The sequence below is a fragment of the Enhydra lutris genome, unplaced genomic scaffold (assembly GCF_002288905.1).
Source record: "Enhydra lutris kenyoni isolate GAN:26980312 unplaced genomic scaffold, ASM228890v2 scaffoldscaffold28, whole genome shotgun sequence".
Classification (NCBI taxonomy): domain Eukaryota; kingdom Metazoa; phylum Chordata; class Mammalia; order Carnivora; family Mustelidae; genus Enhydra; species Enhydra lutris.
In genome coordinates, this window is record NW_019154112.1 from 27,229,351 (window position 1) to 27,250,224 (window position 20,874).

The window sequence follows — 20,874 nt, forward strand, 5'->3', positions numbered from 1 at the left end:
GTGCTCAAGAAGTGTCTGTTGAACTATATTAAATAAGATTCTAGACATGTTTGTGCAACAGATCATTTCTGTAGCCTGACTTTTTCAAATCTACATTGTATATTCTTCAAACTAGCGTTTTGAATGATTTGACTACAGAGCATAATTCTCCCCAAGAGGTGGGTGTTTTGATCAGTCTTGCCCATTTTTTTTTTCTTGCAATGTCATTGGAGTGAGTTGAACATGCAGCTGAATTCCACACACAAAGCAGTCCCTCAGTTCTTATCAATCTCCCACAGCCTGTGAAGCCCTCAGTGTACCTCTGTCTTTTGCCACAGACATGAAGCTCTCATTCCCTCTCGTAGCCATTGGACTGGAGGTTTCCATGATTGTTTTATTTGGATTCTTTGTCAAGTATGATACAGAGCAGAATGCTGTCCAGCAGCAGTACAGCACCAACGCAACAAAAGCAGACAAATTCCTTGAGTTGCATCCTCGTGAGTAAACAATCTACTTCTTATTATCCATTTTGGGCTTTTCAGAATGTGAACGCATTTGGGCGACTTAAAATGTGAAATCTTTGAATTCTATAACCCCTTGAGCTCCACACAGAATCTGTGATACTTTGGATACTAAGGGGATTATAATTTCGTGCTGAAGTATCTCGTTTCTATGGCATTGGTCTCTGTTGTTAATGTGTTTGGATAGAATCTGTGTCTATTAAAATATCAGCATAAGAAGCCAAAAATTAAAATAATTGATTAATCTTTTGTGTTACCTACATCTGCTAAATGACATTAATTTTCCCTGAAATCGATCCCTAGTTCTGCAAGGTATAAACATATCATCCCCCAAACAACAACAACAACAAGCGTCTAAGGTAACTTTCAAGGAGAGAGCAGAAACAAAGTGGGATATGGAGAAGGGAGACTGGATTTCATGTGGGGGCCCTAAGGTATAAGAAGTGGTATTAAGGATGACATTAGAAGTAAATAGATATACTCTGGGTTTTATAACCTTCTAAAAGGAAAGCAATTTGTTCCTCTGCAATGGGAAGAAAAACATGGGCACCTAATGTATTTTAAAAGTAGAATCCTTCCCTGGAAATAATAACTGAAGAAAAGAAAGGGTTTAGTTTCAAGTTTGATAAGGAAGACAATGAACTAGTTAATAAAGCAATAATAATTACCATTAACTGACTGCCTATTTGGAGTCAGGCATATTCATTACATCATTAACCAGGGAGGGAGGTGATAATATATCCCTATTATATATATATTTACATGTATACATATATATATATATATATTTATACATACACACACACACTAATAAGGCACACATAATTTTATTATTCATTAATTTATTAACTATTAAATTTATTCAATCATTGAAAATAGTAACGATGTTTATGACAGTTCTGTCTGGTAGGTCTAAGCTTTTCAAAAAAATCCATATGACATTTGTTTCTCATTCCTCCATTTTTTGAGGGGGGTTATATAATGGGGAATATTCTCATGCAGACATAATGACCCTAGAGCCATTAAATGACTCAGCCCATATTATCCCTGGCTAAAATATTTTGTAGAATAGCCCAGAAGCTACACCATTGTGGTTATACATATATATTTTTTCCTACATTTTCCCCTATATTTCAAATCAACTCACACAAAACTTACATGACAGCCTACATCATCAGAGAGATTAAATACTTGCTTGTTAAGAAGAAATGTTCAAGTCAAACACATGTGGGTGCCCGCCTAGTGCCATAAGTTGTGCCAAGTGCAGGCATCCAGCACAGGAAGGCTCTGCTCCTGCTTGAGAAGCTCACGGTGTATTACAGCAGTTTTCGTTTTTGTTTTAAGATTTTATTTATTTATGAGATAGAACCTGAGAGAGAGAGAGGGCCCAAGCAGAGGGAGCAGCAAGCAGAGGGAGAAGCAAACTCCCTACTGAGCAGGGAGCCCCGATGGGGGCTCGATCCTAGGACTCCGGGATCATGACCCAAGCTGAAGGCAGCTGCTGAACCAACTAAGACACCCAGGCGCCCCCTATTACAGCAGTTTTAATTGCAGGGTGGTGGAAGTTATGAATTTTTCACAAATAAGCAAGGCAGAATATTAATTTATATTTAAGTAAAGTCAGTCAGATATAGGTTTATTCATCCCTCTTGCTTGCATTCTGCTATGCTTTTCTGAATAGCAAAACAGTGCCTGGGGTCACACAGACCATCCCCAGGCATAACCGTGAAAGTGTGTGGCATGCCTGAATATCACGTTTCATGCCACGAATGACTCCACAGATACTCATTTGAGAAACAAGCTATACTCTGTGGGTGTTGGGGCTTCATGGCACCTAGCAAAGTATTGGTCACTCTGCTGAGGCAGACAGGTTTTTTGTTTTTTGGGTTTTTTTTTTTTTTAAGATTTCATTTATTTTTAAGAGAAAGAGAGAGAGCGCAAGTAGGTGGAGCAACAGGCAGAGCAGGCAGAGGGAGAAGCAGGGTGCCTGCTGAGCAGGGAGCCTGATATGGAACTTGGTCCCAGGACCCTGAGATCATGACCTAAGCCGAAGGCAGATACTTAGCTGACTAAACCACCCAGGTGTCCTGAGGCAGACAGTTTGACAAGGAATGAAGTGTGACTGTGATAGGCAGCTGATTCTTGCTAACCTATAGACAGAGCAGAGAAAAGGAGAGTTTAGGGAGAAGGCCCTTTGAGGGCTGTCAACATTTTATTAGAATTCTACAGACACACATCTGTAATATCTATGGGACAGCAAAACCACAGCCATGATCTTGTTGTACTCTATTATATTAAAACCTACTGGTCTCGCACTCTGATTAGTTTTTACACATGTGTGATCTTGTTATGCTATGCCTCGATCATTGGAAAAATATTAATTCACCATTATGCAAATATTCCAAACATTGACATAGTTCATCATATAATAATGAAAGAGGATACTTGTTAATACCACCAGCCATCTCACCAGAAAACCCTTGAGAAATATCAGGAAGCTGATAAACTCGCAGTGATGGACACAATCTTTCTAAAATTCTAATATTTTATTTAAAGCCAAAAGGTATTCCTGGCAACAAATACTGTTGATTCTTTTCTCTGAAATGACAGCCTCACTTCACTAATTTTTCAGACAATGTCAATACCTGTCTGAAAAACCATAGTTTATGTCAGTCTTTTATTTAGTAAAAATAGAGTTCCGTGAAAAAAAAAAAAAAAAAAAACCTTCAGTTGGTACTAAAACAATAACAAAAATGCTTCGTTTCTTAGATACCCATCCTGTGTCATCAGTACTCTATGTGTAATGGCATTTCCATGGACTAATTCCTACAGGGTATTAAAAAGACACATATAAGAAGGTCAGTAGTTAGATTAATAATTCTTCTTGCTTCATCAAAAAATTCTTAATTAAAACCTGCCTTCCGACCCCCCACCCCCGCAAGTGAGAATACCACATAAGAGATTCTTAACTGTAAGGTTGTGGAGGGGAGGAGATGGGGGGATGGGGTAACTGGGTAATGGGCATCATGGAGGGCACGCGATGAAATGAGCACTGAGTGTTATATAACACTGATGAATCACTGAACTCTACCTCTGAAACTAATAATACATTGTATGTTAACTAAATTAAATATAAACAAAATATTTTTTTAAGAAAAGAATACCACAACCATCAGCATGGATTGGTACCATGCTAAAGGGCCCATAGCTTTACACAATTTTGTTTCATCATCTCTGGAAATACCAACACAGAGAAAAAAAGCAAGAACACCACAGAATTACCATAAAAATAGTTTTCACCTCTCAGACTCCCTAAAAGTGTCTCCAAGACCCCCAGATGTGTGCCAATCACACTTGGGGAACACTGAAGGTATAGGTAAACTGACAAAGGATATACATGCCACTAGACATTATTTTATGAATTTCAATACCAACAGTGGATTAAGCACAATCATTTTTTTAAGATTTTATTTATTTATTCAATAGACAGAGACAGACAGAGATCACAAGTAGGCAGAGAGGCAGGCAGAGAGAGAGAGGAGGAAGCAGGCTCCCCGCTGAGCAGAGAGCTTGATGTGGGGCTCGATCCCAGGACCCTGAGATCATGACCTGAGCTGAAGGCAGAGGCTTTAACCCACTGTCACCCAGGCGCCCCAATCATTTATTTTTAATGATCTACATTTCAGAATGCATTTCTGTATTTACTCAGATATTATTAAGCTCATTTGTTACCAAAAGATTTAGCAGATCTGGGTATATGTTACAGGCAAAGAGTAACTAATTTATGCAGTGTAAATGATTCCTAGGGAATTGCTTGCTGTTATTCTAAGTGTAACCTGGAATTGTTTCTATTCCTGAATTAACATACTGTCTGTGGTTTATGACTTAACAATAAGATACCAGCCTCCAGTAAAACCCTGGGGTTGCCTTTGATTGAATAGTTTTTGCGTACTGGAAAGGACTGGAGGCAATGAGCACAAGTACAATCCATATCCTAGTTTCTAAATACCATTCCCCACTCAGGGGCTCATTGGAGAAATTGCTGGTTCCAGGTCAGGGTAAAGAAAGCACAAGTTTTGCCAAGGATGTAAAGACTAATGGGGATATGTCAAAGAACACAGTAGCATCCTGCTTGAAGCAGCACCAACTAGACAAATTGGAGATAAATGGAGAATTAAAAATAATAATGAAGGGTACCTGAATGGCTTGGTTGTTTAAGTGTCTGCCTTCAGCTCGGGTCATGATCCCAGGGTCCTGGGATTGAGCCCCATGTGGAGTGTCCCTGCTCAGCAGCGAGTCTACCTCTGATTCCCAGCCCCACCCTCACCCCCAAAGGTGCTCTCTTTTTCTCTCTCTCTCTGTAAAATAAGTAAAATTCTTTAAAAAAGCAAAAACAAACCAAACAAATAAATAAATAGAAGAAGAAAGCTGAACAATTTCTAATTAGGTTGGATTCACTTTCTCCTGAAAGAGTGCCTTACTGGCAGTGCTCACTCAGTCTTTGAACAAATGACAAGTGAGCACACATAGTAACAAAAACAGACAAACCCATAAGCAAGTGAAATAAAATAAGAGGGGTATGCACGATGGTACAACTGTGATCTGGTTCTTGAAGGGTGTATAGGAGCTTGTCAGGTCAAGAAGTGTTGGGTTGGAGTTGGAGAGGACATTCAAGGCAGCAGGCATATACAACTAGAGGGAAAGGAAGGGTTTGTTTCATTCATTTGATGGGGGTGTTGGTGGAAAGTGAGTCAGAATCATCATCTGCATTTTAAATACAGTTGTGTTATCAGAACTTGCAAGATATCCTACCGCAAGATAAAGATGGAAGTAAAACAGAAGATACCAGCTATTGTCACATTTCCTTTGGAAACTGAAATCACACTCTGTTGAGAATATATGACTAAGACAAGTCTTGGAAATTCTTAAAACCTGTTGAAAGACTTCACAGAAGTTCAATCTCCTCTCTGTCTACAGAGGACATTTTATTCCTTTAATGGCAGTCTTGTACTATAAACCGATGGCCCTCTCTTTAGTCCCCATCCATACATTCTTAGAACAGGATACAAGACAATACAGAATCCTAATTGTTTACAGATCTTTCTTATCCACATTTTTTTATACAGAATCACTGTCTGTCAAGAGTTTTCACATGATATATAAATTCTTTGGCATCCTAAATAATAGATGAGCTTCTTAAGCCCCCTGGTGGCAAAAAGCAGTAACAATCTTTGAGGGGAAAAAAACCATCAAAGCATAGTTAAGACGTCCCATCCCTTACATTTCAAAACCCAAACAGGTTCACGTTTGTTGATCATGGCCCAACAACAGGTCACATGGAATCCCAATACCAATCCCTAAGTTCCCTGGGTGGATAATGAGATGAGGATGGGCGTTGTCACCTATCTGAACCGAAAGACTGTGCAGTGTTCTCGCTGAGACTTCCCGAAAATCCACTGACAAGGAATAATTTTCAAAAATCTATCCTTCCCTTTCTCATCCTCCTCATACTTCCTTTCTTGGGAGTGGCCGAAAGTCTCATTGCATGGATAGGGTCAAAAGAGTGAATGACTCTAGTGTGTACCTGAATCATGGAGTATTCTCGTTCTCTTTATTCTTTCATGTGCTGCCTTTGTCCACAAGTCAGATTGGATCTTAGGCCACCAAAGGACCCTACTGACTCAATCTATGATGCCAACCATATCTGTCTGCCTTGTATTCATCATAGAGTAATACCTAGGATAAATCCCCATGCCTCCAAAGAGCCCTTCAAATGCCTACCAAGAGCCTTTGAAATGCCGGGTACCTTTGAAAAGTCAACATCTTCCATCGACTTCTGGGTGGGATCACTGTCAGAGATTAGCTTATCCAATTTAATTTGCAAAGTTTGAAATTAATGTGGTCTCCAAGTTGTGTCAGGAGAGAAGGTCAGAAAAGTTTTGCAGAGAGAAATGAAGCCCATAAAGTAGGAGCTATAGGTTAGGCTCCCCAGGAATCAGGCTTTAAGACAGACATTAGCCTGAAAACAGTTTAGTAGGGAGTGCCTTAAGGATCAGTACCTGTAGCAGGAAGGTTTGCAGGGAGAGACCCCACAGGGTAACCTGAGGCTGGGATTATCTAGATCCATGTGATTCTTCCCTGAGGGCAGGGGATGCTATTGTGAATCAGTCATTGACCACAGGCTACCCCAGGGAGAGGCAAGAGGAATTCCCAAAAAGAACTGAGAATTTAGGACTATCAACTGGCAACTCCTTATAGCCAGGGAAAATGGAAGAATAAGTTCTTCATCTTTAAAAGGGCTGTGTGGGCAGTGTATGACAGCATCTCCTACAGTAGACAAAGCCGAGTGGTGTAGTCTCCCTATCCACAAACACAGTCCCCCCAAGCCTGATGACAGAACAGCGGGAGAAAGACCAAAGGGTAGTAACACGTCTTTGAGTTCCCACAAAGTCAACACTCTGCCTTGCTTATTTGTACATCCATCCCTACTGTGCTCGATGCATGGAGGAATTAGTGGAGTCAGGCCTGGCTTCAAATCCTAACCCCAACCTTTAGGCCAATTTATTGAATTCTAACATCATTTCCTCTGAGATATATATTTTGAGACATATCCTTCATGCCTATTTCCACTTAAACCCCTGGCTACAACGGTTAATACTAATTAGACATGAAATATTTTATTTTTTCTCTTTGGTTTTATATTTGTGCCCATTTTCATCTCAGTTTGCTTTGTGTATCTATTAGGCTGAACCACAATAAGTTGCCATTTGACTCATTTTCATTGAAAATTTCAAGGCAAAAACTTCCATTTCATATGGTTCAACCAAATACAGGTCTCACTCATGAAGCTATACCTTTCCTGAGGGAAAAGCCTGTCTTATATTTGAGCATATGTTTTATTTATCTGTTTATTTTTGATCATATGTTTTATTTATAGTGCTTTACTGCATACTCCCTCTCACAGAGGCCATCCCATGCAGAGTACCTCTGTGAAACGGGGCCTTTTCAATATTGCAGATGAAAATACCAGAGCTCGGAGAGAATAAATCCCTTGCCCAAGGTCACACAATCATGTACTAGAACTGGGGGACCTTAGCTTACATTTCCAGACACCAAGTAAAATATTTGCTCCTCAAGAGGATATGGTCTTTTTTTTTTTTTTTTTTTGCAGTGGCTTAGAAAGTGCTAACAAAGACATTACCTTATTGACTTGAATACTGATCTGATAAGATTCCCAGAGCCGGTGCTATTATACAGATTTGTATCTGTATAATAAGTGGAGACTGTAGCTCTTTAATTTAGCCATTATTGCCTCTTATCTTATATGCAGACTTTTATGCCAACTCTTGGGGAGCAAAAGAGGAGTGTGTCCTAATCCCTTCAACCAAGAAACTCACAGTCGAGTGCAGGAGATGAACACCTCATCAAGGAACTATTACACTATAATGCATGCTAAATAAATGCTAATATAGTGTGGCAAATGCTAAAGTTGAAGTGTATGTAGAATGCTGTGTAAAAGACAAGAAGACATATTAATTTTCCTGGAGAGAACTGGGAAAGTCTGCAAGAGCGGGTGATGTTTGCACTGTGCTTTGCAAAGTTTTCCCCAGGTGGGAAGTAATTGAAAACTCTTCAGGTATGAGAGCACATGGTATTCCAAGAAAAGGCTCAAATATTGAACAAATTGCCCAGAGTCTCATGGCTGGTAAGCAGTCAGACTGGCTCTGGAGACTAGTCTTTGGTTTCCTAGTTAATGCTCTCTCTTTGCAGTGTTTTATATATCAGATGTAACATTTAATAAATGGGATATATTATGAAACAACCCTTTCTTCGTTCTCCCCTAACACATAATTTTTTCCTTCTTCTTTTTTTTTTTTTTTTTTTTTTCAGTATTCCAAGATGTGCATGTAATGATACTTGTTGGGTTTGGCTTCCTCATGACCTTCCTGAAAAAATATGGCTTTAGTAGTGTGGGCATCAATCTACTCATTGCTGCTTTGGGCCTCCAATGGGGCACTTTCATTCAGGGGATCGTGCACAACAAAGGACAGACAATTTACATCGGAATCAAAAAGTGAGCATCCCTTATTTTTCAAAATTATGTTTTCAGGGCAGTTGTTTCTCTTCATGGTCTCTTGTCAGTCAGCCTCCGAACTAGCTGGCACACTGTCTCCCTGAGACAATGAAATATTGTTGGGACCCCAGGATGTGAATCGACATTGTGCTCTACTGAGCTGGGTCATTCATTCATGCCTGTGTATTCTCTGGTTTGACTTTAAGGACGTGAGAAATCCTATCTCATTGAAGGTTATTCCTTCCATCTCAGCCACAGGGAGCAAAAAGCCTCCATTAGCTCTTTTTCTACATGTCTGTATTTACATTTTGAAATGTAAACACTGTAGAAAATAATTCATTTATCAGATCAACAAAAATAAAGAAAAACCTAAATGAGATCAAGAACAGATGGGTCAAAATAAAGGAAATGCTGGAGTGACCAGAATGTATAGCAGATGGAAAAGAGGAGGAGTAAGGAAATGAGGGTGTGTAAAAGGGTACCTGGGATGAACACCTGATGTGGTGGTGAGGGGGGAGGCCCTTGCATGCTGGATAAGGGAATGCTGTGATTCATCCTAGCTCACAGTTCTGTGTTGGGTGTGCATTATTATTGGATGTATTCTTTCTTTTTTCCCTCAGCATAATAAATGCAGACTTCAGTACAGCCACAGTCTTAATTTCTTTTGGAGCTGTCCTGGGAAAAATAAGCCCAGTCCAAATGCTGATCATGACAATACTAGAAATCGCTGTCTTTGCTGGCAATGAATATGTGGTTGGTGAGATATTTCAGGTAAGGATTAGATGATTTATACTTAGTAGCTTTGACATCAGATCTGATTACACCCAAAGGATGCCCATTCTACATAGGGACAAAGATTGGTGAGCATGATAGAATAGCAAGTGTAATTATACCCATCACTTATTTGAGTGCCTTTGGTAAACCAGGAATCTTATCAACATTACCTTATTTCATTGTCACCGCCAGACTATAACCTGGGTATTATGCTGTTACTGTTGTACAAATTACAACTAATGATCACAGATGCTGAATGACTGGCCCAAATCTGGATTCAAACCTAGATTTTACTAACTCCATAACTCTTTTTATTAAGTTATATTTACTATCAATGATCAATTCCTATTATATTTCAACTACTAGATGACTAGCCCTTTTTTTTAAAGATTTTATTTATTTATTTGAGTGAGAGACAGAGAATACAAGAGAAACAGTGCAAGACAGAGAGCACTAGCAGGAGAGGGGGAGGAGCAAGTATCCAGAAGCAAGACTCAAAGGACTGAATCCCACAACCGTGGGGATCATGACCTGAGTTGAAGGCAGAGACTTAACAGACTGAGCCACTCAGGCACTCCTGACTAGCCTGGTCTAAGGCTTTTGTTAAAGGCTAGATCAAATTTCTTCTCCTCCATGAAAAATCACATTGATTCCCCTGAGGATATTTCTGAGCATTCCCCAGTATTTTGCTTGTTTCTATTGAACATTTAATTCCACAGCCAATATTTTTTAAGTTTTTATTGAAATTCCAGTTAGTTAACATACAGTGTAATATTAGTTTCAGGTATGCAATACAGTGATTCAACACTTCCATATGTCACCTGATGCTCATCACAGCAAGTGCCCTCCTTCATCCCCATCACCTAGTTCACCCATTCCCCCACCTACCTCCCACTCTGTCCACAGAAAATGTTTCTGAAAACTTTCCAGGTGACTCTGACAAACAAAAGAGTTAATGTCCCTGTCTTTATAGAGTTTACAGTCCAGTGAGAGAAGACAGACCTCGAATAGAGAATCATTTATCACTTACCCACCCATAGGCAGGTGCACGCACACACACACACACACACACAAATATTATAAATTGAAATACATGCTATGAAAAATATGTAGAGGGGGCCATGGGAGAGCATAACTGGAAGACCTAACTTAGATTATGGAATCAAAGAAGACCTCTCTGAGGAAGTGGTAGTTAAGCTGGACCTGAAAGGTACATAGGAGTTTATCAAGTATGAAAATTTAAATAAATTAATAAATTTGCATCATTTTCCTACCTTAATAAGTACAAGAGGAGCTATGAATCAAGTTTGGCACTCCAACCTTTCCCTCCTGGGGTAGGAGAATGTAGAAGACTGGATCAAATTCATACAGTGTCCTAAAGAGGGATCTAAATATATTGCTTCAAATGAATCTTGGACATCAGTTGGTGTTCACATCATCATATAGCACAGTGAAAAAAATATGGGAAAGACTCAGGCTTTTTAAAGCTTCAAGTCTTTGAATTGTAATTCAATGAGCCTTAACTATAATGTCAAATGAATGCAAAGAGCATCTTTCTTTTAAAATAAGGGCAGTGCCTATCATTTCACTTTGAATTTCCCTAACCTAGAGAAGTTAACTAAAATGAATTGAATGTCCACAAAGACCTAGCACTTTACAAACATGGCCTCACTAATTCTCACCACAACTATATTAGCTGGTAATATTTCCCACTTTACAGAAGCAGAGAATCAGAGAAATATAGTAATTTGTCTGAAGTCACATTGCAAGGAAGCACCTGACCTAGCATTGGAAGTCAGTTCTGCATGTCTCCAAATCCTATATTTTTTTTAATGTAACTATCCTATTTTATCCTCTTTTATTCTTTCTCTAACATACCCTTTCATTCTTTCTTTCTTTTCATTTCTTCTAATGTTTAACCAATGAGCAGTCCATTCATTGACTTTCCTCCTGTAGTTAGATTCAGTTTCACCTCTAAAAACATGAATGTTTTGCCCCTCAGGCTTCTGACATTGGAGCATCAATGACAATCCATGCTTTTGGGGCCTACTTTGGCTTGGCGGTAGCAGGTGTCCTATATCAGTCAGGCTTGAGAAGGCAGAATGAGAAGGAGGAGTCTGTGTACCACTCAGATTTGTTTGCAATGATTGGTGAGTAGAGATGAACTTGCCTGATTGGTGAGTAGAGTTGACCCAAGGCAAACAACCTCCTCTGGACTGTCTTCCATATCCAGCACTAATATCCCTTTCTGTGCTTTACCACAGGGACTCTTTTCCTTTGGATCTTTTGGCCCAGTTTTAATTCAGCCATCGCTGAAACTACAGAGCAACAGTACGTGGCCATCGTAAATACCTACTTCTCTCTTGTTGCCTGCGTGCTCACAGCCTATGCGTTTTCCAGCCTCGTGGGGAAGAGAGGCAGGCTCGATATGGTCAGTACATATTAACCACCATGGAAGCTTTGCTAAGTGACACTGATGGTTGCCCAGATGAGTAGGTCATTTCTGCCTCACTGCTGAGCTGCCGCAACAAATCACAACACTGCAAACCTTGCAGAATATTTTAAAAATAATGTTCATTTGTTTCTTCATCAAATTTATATTGTGGCAAATCAAAAAGGTGTTCTCAAGGAATATACAGCCCATTAGGGAACATAGTTATGCAAAAATCAAAGATTTGAGGCATATTTCCTTAATGATGGAGTATCTCCCAGGTCTTAGGAAATCTTCCTTAGAAACAGGACTTGCCAAGAATAGAAAAAGAGAATAGGGGGAGGGTGCGAGTTAAGTCTATTTTCCTAACTGTAAATATTCCTCTCAAATAAATAACAACTAAAGGCAATGTGGGGTCTGGAATAAGACTCTGGAGGAAAAAAAGGATGTTAGTGAGAACACTGGGTAAAATTCAGGTAAAACCCTTGATAGTATTCTATCAATGCTACTTTCCTGGTTCTATGATAACATAAAAGGTTAACCTTGGGGGAAGCTGGGTGAGGGATATATGGAAACTCTGCAGTATTTCTACAGCTATTACATGTCTAAAATGATATCAGAACGCATTTTTTTTTTAAACACTCCCAAGTTGGTCTTCTGAGTTTCTTTCCTATGAACTAGAGAAATGTCTGTGAAGGAATAATCCACACATCAGCTGCTCTTCTTTTCCAGCCTGAGGGAAGAAAAGGATATTGTAATTTCTTCAAGCAGAGCTAAAGACATAGATTTCAATGCTGTACAATTTGTTTAATGAAAGAAAATTGAAAACAAGAAAAGAAATTAAAAAATACATGTACAGCTCAGTCCTCTCTTAAAAGTAGTGATGAGACTTCCTCCTTAGGAAGAACAGCCAGAACATGATTCTTCTGAGGAATTCTGGTAAATGGCAACTGGTTACTCTTTCCACCATCTTCAAATATTCTCAATATAGTGACACTTGTGAAAGCTGTTGTCTTCTATGTATAATGTGCACATTTTGATCTCTACTTTCCCTCTTTGAATATTGGAATGTCAAAAACTCCACCAAACACGCACCAGCCACTTTTGGTTCATAATAACCACAAATGCATTTCCATACTGAATAAACAGTCATACCACTACTAGAATAACTACATTATATGCACCAGGCCTTCCATCACAATTTCTTTGGTTTTTCTCTCATCCCTCCCCAAGCTGGTCTCACTAACCTGATTACTCAGTCCCTACTGAGGAACCCCAGCAAGAAAGATATCAAATGTCAACCGTTTGGAAGAAAGGCTTTCTATCATTACAATGAAACTTCTTTTTAAAAAAGAATCAGTAGCCCTTTGAACTGAGGAATAGACCATGGAGTCCATGGAACCCTAGATAGATTGCTTCATCCCTTCTGAAGCCCACCTCGTTCAGCTCACTTCATTCAAGTTTCTGTGCTGCCCACAGGTTCACATTCAGAATGCAACCCTGGCTGGAGGAGTTGCTGTGGGCACATGTGCAGACATGAAGATTCACCCATATGGTGCTATGATCATTGGGAGCATTGCAGGAATTGTCTCCGTGCTTGGTTTTAAGTTTCTGACTGTAAGTATGACAGGTGCTCTCAGTCAAACTCTGAATCTGTACCATCATCTTCTGACATCCTACCAGCAGGGAAAAGTTATGAAAATTCCTTTTATCATCACCCCTCCTTCTTCGAGGGTCATTTCCCTTCTTATCAGAAATATGGCTCACAGTTCTGGATCCAGTGGTTTCTACTCTTCCTTGTGGATCCAGTGGTTTCTACTCTTCTACTCTTCTACTTCTTTTGTGTACCAGGAAAGAATCTGATATTATTAAATTATTAAAAGAATTAGTGTGAAATGAATGTTAAGTACGGGTGTTAGTTTCCTCAGGGCAGTTTCATTAAAGTTTTTGTTGTTGATGATGTTTGCTTGTTTTGCATAATAAAGCACTCTGTGTCCTTTTAAGGGGATTTAGAATATCATCAGTATGTCAGAAGGAGGAGGACTTGAAATCACTCACCTTCAAATCCATCTACTAAAAACTGATATGAGTAGTTTTGCCACCAACATATTCGGATTCTTTGACTTAAGTGGGCTATAGATATGGATGGCAAAAGGGGTGACAGATAAAATTTTCCTGCATAGTCATTGACTTCAGTATGTCTAACAAAATAATAAACTTCCTCTTTTTACAATTTTAGCCATGTCTTACTGATAAACTGAGGATCCATGACACATGCGGTGTTCATAACCTGCATGGCTTACCCGGTGTGATAGGAGGCCTCGCAAGCATTGTGGCGATAGTCCTGGGAGCATCTAAGGCGTGAGTTAAAGAATGGGTTTTTCTGCACCCTGAGGTCCAATGATGTTTTATCTCACTCTTGGAGGAAATCTGGTAATAAGAAAGGTTTTTCTTTACAATCCAGGCCACGGTATCATCCTTACTGAAGCCAAAGAGACATGACTGGGCAAATAAAATTGGGTGGAAAGATATGTCTTAACTAAGGTTATTATTAATGGTGGTTGGTTTTTGTTTGTTTTGATTAACAGTGTTAATTTAAATATTTCTACCACAGGCAAGTGTATCCTCACAGGGTAATATGATAATCACAGTCAGATTATAGTAGGTTTACTCTTTTAGTTAGTCTCAACAAAATGGAGGAGGGGACATCTGTGATGAGCTGAGCAGTCCTTTCCTACAATCAACACATCGAACAATGAGTAAGCATAACATGAAGAGCGCTGGATCTGGGGAATCAGGAAACCCGGCATATGGCTTCGCCTTTGCTATTGACTAATAGTGGGGCCTTTAACAACTCACTTAGCTTCTGTGGTTCTGTTTCCTCTTCTGTAAAATGAGGGAATTATAGTATTTATTCTCTAAAATTCTTTCAAGCTCTAACAGACCTAGATTCTTCACAGAGAGGTCATAAATATTTAAAGGGCCAGAGGAAGAATAGTTATCAGCCAAATCCAGGACAACAAAAGTGATGTGAAAGGCCATCAGTTGTCACTTCTAGGTAACAAGATTGGAAAAATTTGATATGAACGTCATTTGTGTAAAACAGCTGGGAAGACCACAGAGTCCAGATCACTCAGGGATTAAGGAAGCAGGAATTAAAACTCTCAATTTTTAAATTTAAATTTTTAAATTTTAAATTTTTAAAGCCCATTGAAAGCATGAAGAAAAGGTGAATATGTTTGAAAATGATTCAAAGTGACTACTGGCTAGAGTTGAGTAATTTGAAGAGAAAAATTTCTTTCGTTTTCACAGATTAAAATTCAACTCTGTTAAGACCAGTCATGATAAATATTTGAAAAAAATTGTTTAATCATATTTTCTACTCAATAGAAAGTTGGCTTCCACTTTCATATCTAGAGCTGACCTATTTCTTCTGTTTGTTTGTTTTTTTTTTTGTCCCCTTTGCAAAATTGGAGAACAACCCCAGAAATAGCCACATTTTCTTGCAGCTCTCTCTGGGACCTAACATGCTGCTGAAACAAACACTAACATATTTGAATGCAAATCAAACATGACAAAAACATGTGTCCATGAGCTCAACTCCTAAGTGCTATGGTGTGTACACACTTTTAAGATGTGCCTCATGATGAGAAATAAAGGAATTACTGAGCATCATGCCTGCACCCATTGTATGGATGCAATAAAACAAGACTATCTGGCTCTCACAGGCTGGGTCTCACTGGGTGGACTTGGGGTAGGGTCTGTAGTTGAGAGTCAAGTTCTTGGGTGTTCAGGTTGATCAGCCACTTCTCAGTATGCTCAGGGGGACTTGGAGGTGGGGTGGATGACAAGCCTTGGAAGGCCTAGTCACATGAGTGAAATTCACACACATCTCACACACCACATAAAATATTTTGGCCAAGAGCCAAGACTATTTACTCAGATATTTCTATTCAGAATAGTAAAACACAAATCGGGTTTCTCGGTAAGCATAGAACAAGGAGAAAGAAGTAAGGATTCTTACAAGTTATCTATGTACATTATGGCAGCCTAATTCTAATAATGCAGTTAATTTTGTTAAACCTCATGTTTCCCAAGCCCATTTTATCAAGGAACATTTTTTATCAAAAATATCTTTTAATACCTTGGAAAAAATGTTGGCAAATTCTGGTAAAATTAATAGGCCATTTACAAAAGAAAAGTATCAAATGAGTAAATATATATTAAATGTGAGATCTCACTAGTGATCAAAGAAATGCAAATTAACACAAGTTACCAATTTTTCGTTTATCAAGTTGATAAAGATTAAATGAATCATGATACTGAATGGTAGCTAATGTAGAGAAATGGTGATATGAATTATACGTTTTTCTATTTCAAATGACCCTTAAGAAGTATATAAACTTTTACTAAAAATTTCATTTCTAGATACATTTTATTTTAAGGAAATTATTGGGCAAATTCATAAGCATGTTCGTAAGAGGATGTGTTCTCACAGCATTTTAAAAAATATGACACATTGGAAGCAACCTAAGTATCCAAACTCAGGACTATAATTACAGTATATTTTTAGAGTGTAGTACTTGGGAGTAATTAAAATTATGATCCAGGTCTACATTTACTGGCATCAAAGGACACTTAAAGATTAATGGGAAAATTAGTATTATAACATGATTGCCTTTTTATAAAAATATATGTCTCTATTTTACATTTTTATATTGATTAAGATTTGAGGGAAATTAAACTTTTTCCCTTCCTTTTCTGGATTAATGTTTTCTCATATTCTTAAAATGAGTATGTGTTGCCAGTACAATAGCACAATTTTCACATAGTAGAAAAAATGTAAACCCTTCAAATAAAAAGAGAAAATGGAAATCTGAGTTTAGTACATTCTTTCCCTTAGATGATGAAAATGAAACACCAAAGATGAATTACCAAGACACTCTCATTTTCCAATTGTTTGCTTTCCCATAATCACACATTTAGTCCTTCAACAACTATTTACGAATTTTCTGCTAAGGGTAAGGTGCTGTGCTAAGGAGGTATTCACATCCCTAGTCCTTTTTTGTCACTCCTATACCAGCCTTTTGCATTTCAATAGTTTTTTATGACATCCTTCCAATCTCAAAAATTATGAGGTTTTTTTTTTTTTACTAATTTTGTTTTAAGGTAACTGTGTCTAAAATGACTTACAGAGATTTTTAAAATATATTCAATGAGTTGTCTTTACATTATATGCTAAAATTAGCTTTCCTGATCTTAGTGATTTTTAATTAAACTGCAATTTTCCTTTTGCGATGGGATGAGGAAAGATGGCCACTCATGTTTATTTTGTACATTACTCCATCCTCAATGTCTAGAAGGGAAGGTGGCACAGAGTGAGGACTCAATAAATATTTGTTGAATGAATCAGATCGAAGATCAGAACCTGGTGCCATATTTTTAGAAAATACTAAACTCTTTCTAAGGAAGATCTTTTCATCATTCCTGAAGAAAAATGTGATTTTTGCTTGAGTGCTTATGAAGACTTTTTAACATTGCTCAAGAATTTAATAAAATAAAATACAAAATAAAATAAAATATACATACAATATAAAATATACATACAAAATAAAAATACAAAATAAAACAAAAATTGTAAATTAATGTTTCTTTGCTGGTGTAATGCTGCGCTCTGGCCTGAAGATGGCAAGCGTCCACTCCCTCAGGAAATGAGATTTGTTTGCTGGTATTCTGGAAAAACTGGTCTTTTCTTTTGGCTTCCTAGGTCTACCAGGTCTACCATGTTGATGCAGGCAGCTGCTCTAGGTTCTTCCCTTGGAACAGCAATTGTTGGAGGGCTGATCACAGGTCAGGATGAAAAGTAAACACTTCCATGTGCTGCATGTGGTCAGCATAATAGATGATAAACATATCGACTCGTAAATTTGAAAATATTCTAAAGTTTTGACAGTAAAGTAATCATGTAAGCTCAAGGGGATGATTTTATAGCAACATATATATGTATATATATATATTTTTTTTAATATTTTATTTTTAAGTAATCTCTACACCCAATGTGGGGCTTGAACGCAGACACCAAGATCAAAAGTTGCCCCGTAACTTACAGTAGTATTTTTATTACTATGCAAGCAAGTTTTCCTCTTCAGCATCATAACGTGCCTTATTTTCTCCCTAATCTCATAGGTTTAATTCTCAGGTTCATTGTCTGTGTCCAGCCATCTATGGAATTCTTCTTTGATGATTCTGCATATTGGGAGGTACTGTACAGCGTTCTAGCTAAGAATGTAAATGATGACTATACCAGTGAAAGTTCTGCTCACCTGAAGCCTAAATGTCTGTTTGGCATCCTTGTGATAAAACTGGATAAACAGCCTAATTATAGAAAGAGATTGAGACAATGTATCCATATAGATAAAATCAAAAGTTGTCTTTTCCAAAGCAGAAAGGACATCAAGACAGAATTTAGTAGGCAAATGTCCTTTGCTCCACTGAGAGCAATAAAAAGCTTCTCATAAATATAATAGGAATACCAGGAAGTAACATGAGATTTTATACCATATACATGAGTAGACAAAAACAGGTAGAATATGGAAGGTTGAAGAATCTCAGTGAAGAATCTATCAAGAGGTTTTATGAAAAACATTATCTTCGTTCTATCCTCCAGTTTCTACCTCTTTACTCCATTGACATTTTCCCCAAATTATTTCCTGCAAAGCTTAAGAGTGATAGGTATTTCGATGTGTTCAGCGGGATTGTCAGGAAAAACAGATTTGGTAAAGAGAATGTAGTTGGGGTGAGTGAGATAAATATCCTTTGTTCTTTTATTTTTCCCCAAGACAAACACTTGTTACTCCTGGTTCTTTCTATTGAAATACCTTTTGAGTTTCAGTGCTAACCTCTGTCAGGTCCAAGTGAAAGAAACTATAAAATGCTCTAATCTTGTTTTCTTTACAGGTCCCCAAGAGGGAAGAAGGTGACAATGAATGAACATGATGGCCACAACCAGCCAGAACCTAAAGACTAAATATCATTCCTCTGCCTCAGTTTCCTTTCCCAATTTCTAGAATCATATTTAAAAATTTTTTAAAAGTCAGCATCCAACAAGAACAACAAAATGAATAGATCTTGAGCCCCAGATGTCCAGTGTATAAAATCTTAACACGATCTGGTGTTGTTTCTTGACACTCAGTGATTGCTTGGTCGAAGGAATATGGCTTGTAAAACAGATGGTCAAATAGATTCTCTTTAGGATTCCCTGATCATTCTTGCCAGTGAGTGGGTACAGGGTGAACACTCCATGAATATTCCTGTATTTTTTTTCCCCATAGAGGTAAATTTACAAAGAAATCAACACATCTGATTATGTCACTTTCTTATTATACATACTATGTCTTCAATCCCAAAGGTATAAAATTAAAGCCAATAAAACAATATGTAAGAAATCTATATAGGAAGTATAAAGGAAATTATTGTGTACAGCAAGAACATGATTGTTTCTGGTGGTGCTTTCTTGATTTAGAAATAGTCTAGTTAGTAATGTTATGTCTTTACTTGAATATTCTTATGCTTAATTCTTTTTACATGTTTATTATTTGAGACAAGAGTTCAAATGCTATGTGACCAAAGTCTATTTTGTATAAAATTCCAATAAATTAATTGTTATTTTATTATAAATTAAAGCATTTGTCTTTGGCTCCCCTTTCTTTGACAGCTGGAATTCATTTTATTAACAAGCATACACACACACACGCACATACACTCCTCATATATAGTCCATATTCAATCCAAATAAATTGTTACTATGTATTAACTACAAAATAATCAAGTTAATGTCTCATATAATAGGGTGAGTTTTAAGGAACTAAGTTTTAGAAAAGATAATTGACATAGTCATATAAAACTATCGGAAGAATAAACATTGTTAAAATGTCTATACTGCCTAGAGCAATCTATACTTTTAATGCCATTCCAATCAAAATTCCACCGGTATTCTCCAAAGAGCTGGAGCAAATAATCCAAAAATTTGTATGGAATCAGAAGAGACCCTGAATTGCTAAGGAAATGTTGAAAAACAAAAATAAAACTGGGGGCATCACGTTACCTGATTTCAAGCTTTACTACAAAGCTGTGATCAACAAAACAGCATGGTACTGGCATAAAAACAGACACATAGACCAGTGGAACAGAGTAGAGAGCCCAGATATGGACCCTCAACTCTATGGTCAGTTAATCTTTGACAAAACAGGAAAAAATATACAGTGGAAAAAAGACAGTCTCTTCAATAAATGGTGCTGGGAAAACTGGGCAACTATATGTAGAAGAATGAAACTCGACCATTCTCTTACACCATACACAAAGATAAACTCAAAATGGATAAAAGACCTCAACGTGAGACAGGAATCCATCAGAATCCTAGAGGAGAACATAGGCAGTAAGCTCTTCTATATCAGCCACAGCAACTTCTTTCAAGATATGTCTCCAAAGGCAAAGGAAACAAAAGTGAAAATAAACTTTTGGGACTTCATCAAAATCAAAAGCTTTTGCACAGCAAAGGAAACAGTCAAGAAAACAAAGAGGCAACCCACGGAATGGGAGAAGATATTTGCAAATGACAGTACAGACAAAAGATTGATATCCAGGATCTATAAAGAACTCCTGAAACTCAACACACACAAAACAGATAATCATATCAAAAAATGGGCAGAAGATATGAACAGACACTTCTCCAATGAAGACATACAAATGGCTATCAGACACATGAAAAAATGTTCATCATCACTAGCCATCAGGGAGATTCAAATTAAAACCACATTGAGATATCACCTTACACCAGTTAGAATGGCCAAAATTAGCAAGATAGGAAACAACATGTGTTGGAGGGGATGTGGAGAAAGGGGAACCCTCTTACACTGTTGGTGGGAATGCAAGTTGGTGCAGCCTCTTTGGAGAACAGTGTGGAGATTCCTCAAGAAATTAAAAATAGAACTTCCCTATGACCCTGCCATTGCACTACTGGGTATTTACCCCAAAGATACAGATGTAGTGAAAAGAAGGGCCATCTGTACCCCAATGTTCATAGCAGCAATGGCTAT

At 37.9% G+C, this 20,874-nt stretch overlaps 1 protein-coding gene across 1 annotated transcript; it reads left to right on the forward strand.

Annotated features, from left to right (window-relative positions):
• Positions 1–289: 289 nt before the first annotated feature.
• Positions 290–19,247, forward strand: LOC111152362 (Rh associated glycoprotein). Its single transcript, XM_022510875.1, has 10 exons — positions 290–476; positions 8,391–8,574; positions 9,195–9,345; positions 11,351–11,498; positions 11,613–11,779; positions 13,259–13,396; positions 14,019–14,140; positions 17,556–17,629; positions 17,966–18,039; positions 18,737–19,247. Exons 1-10 carry the CDS (start codon positions 320–322, stop codon positions 18,767–18,769), a joined length of 1,248 nt encoding a protein of 415 aa, XP_022366583.1. The 5' UTR covers positions 290–319; the 3' UTR covers positions 18,770–19,247.
• Positions 19,248–20,874: the final 1,627 nt, after the last annotated feature.

Coding starts and splice junctions, on each gene's coding strand:
- LOC111152362 (XM_022510875.1), top strand. CDS start 320: ATGAAGCTCTCATTCCCTCTCGTAGCCATTGGACTGGAGGTTTCCATG. Junction 11,499..11,612: donor AGATTTGTTTGCAATGATTG/GTGAGTAGAGAT, acceptor GCTTTACCACAG/GGACTCTTTTCCTTTGGATC. Junction 18,040..18,736: donor ATGATTCTGCATATTGGGAG/GTACTGTACAGC, acceptor TTTTCTTTACAG/GTCCCCAAGAGGGAAGAAGG.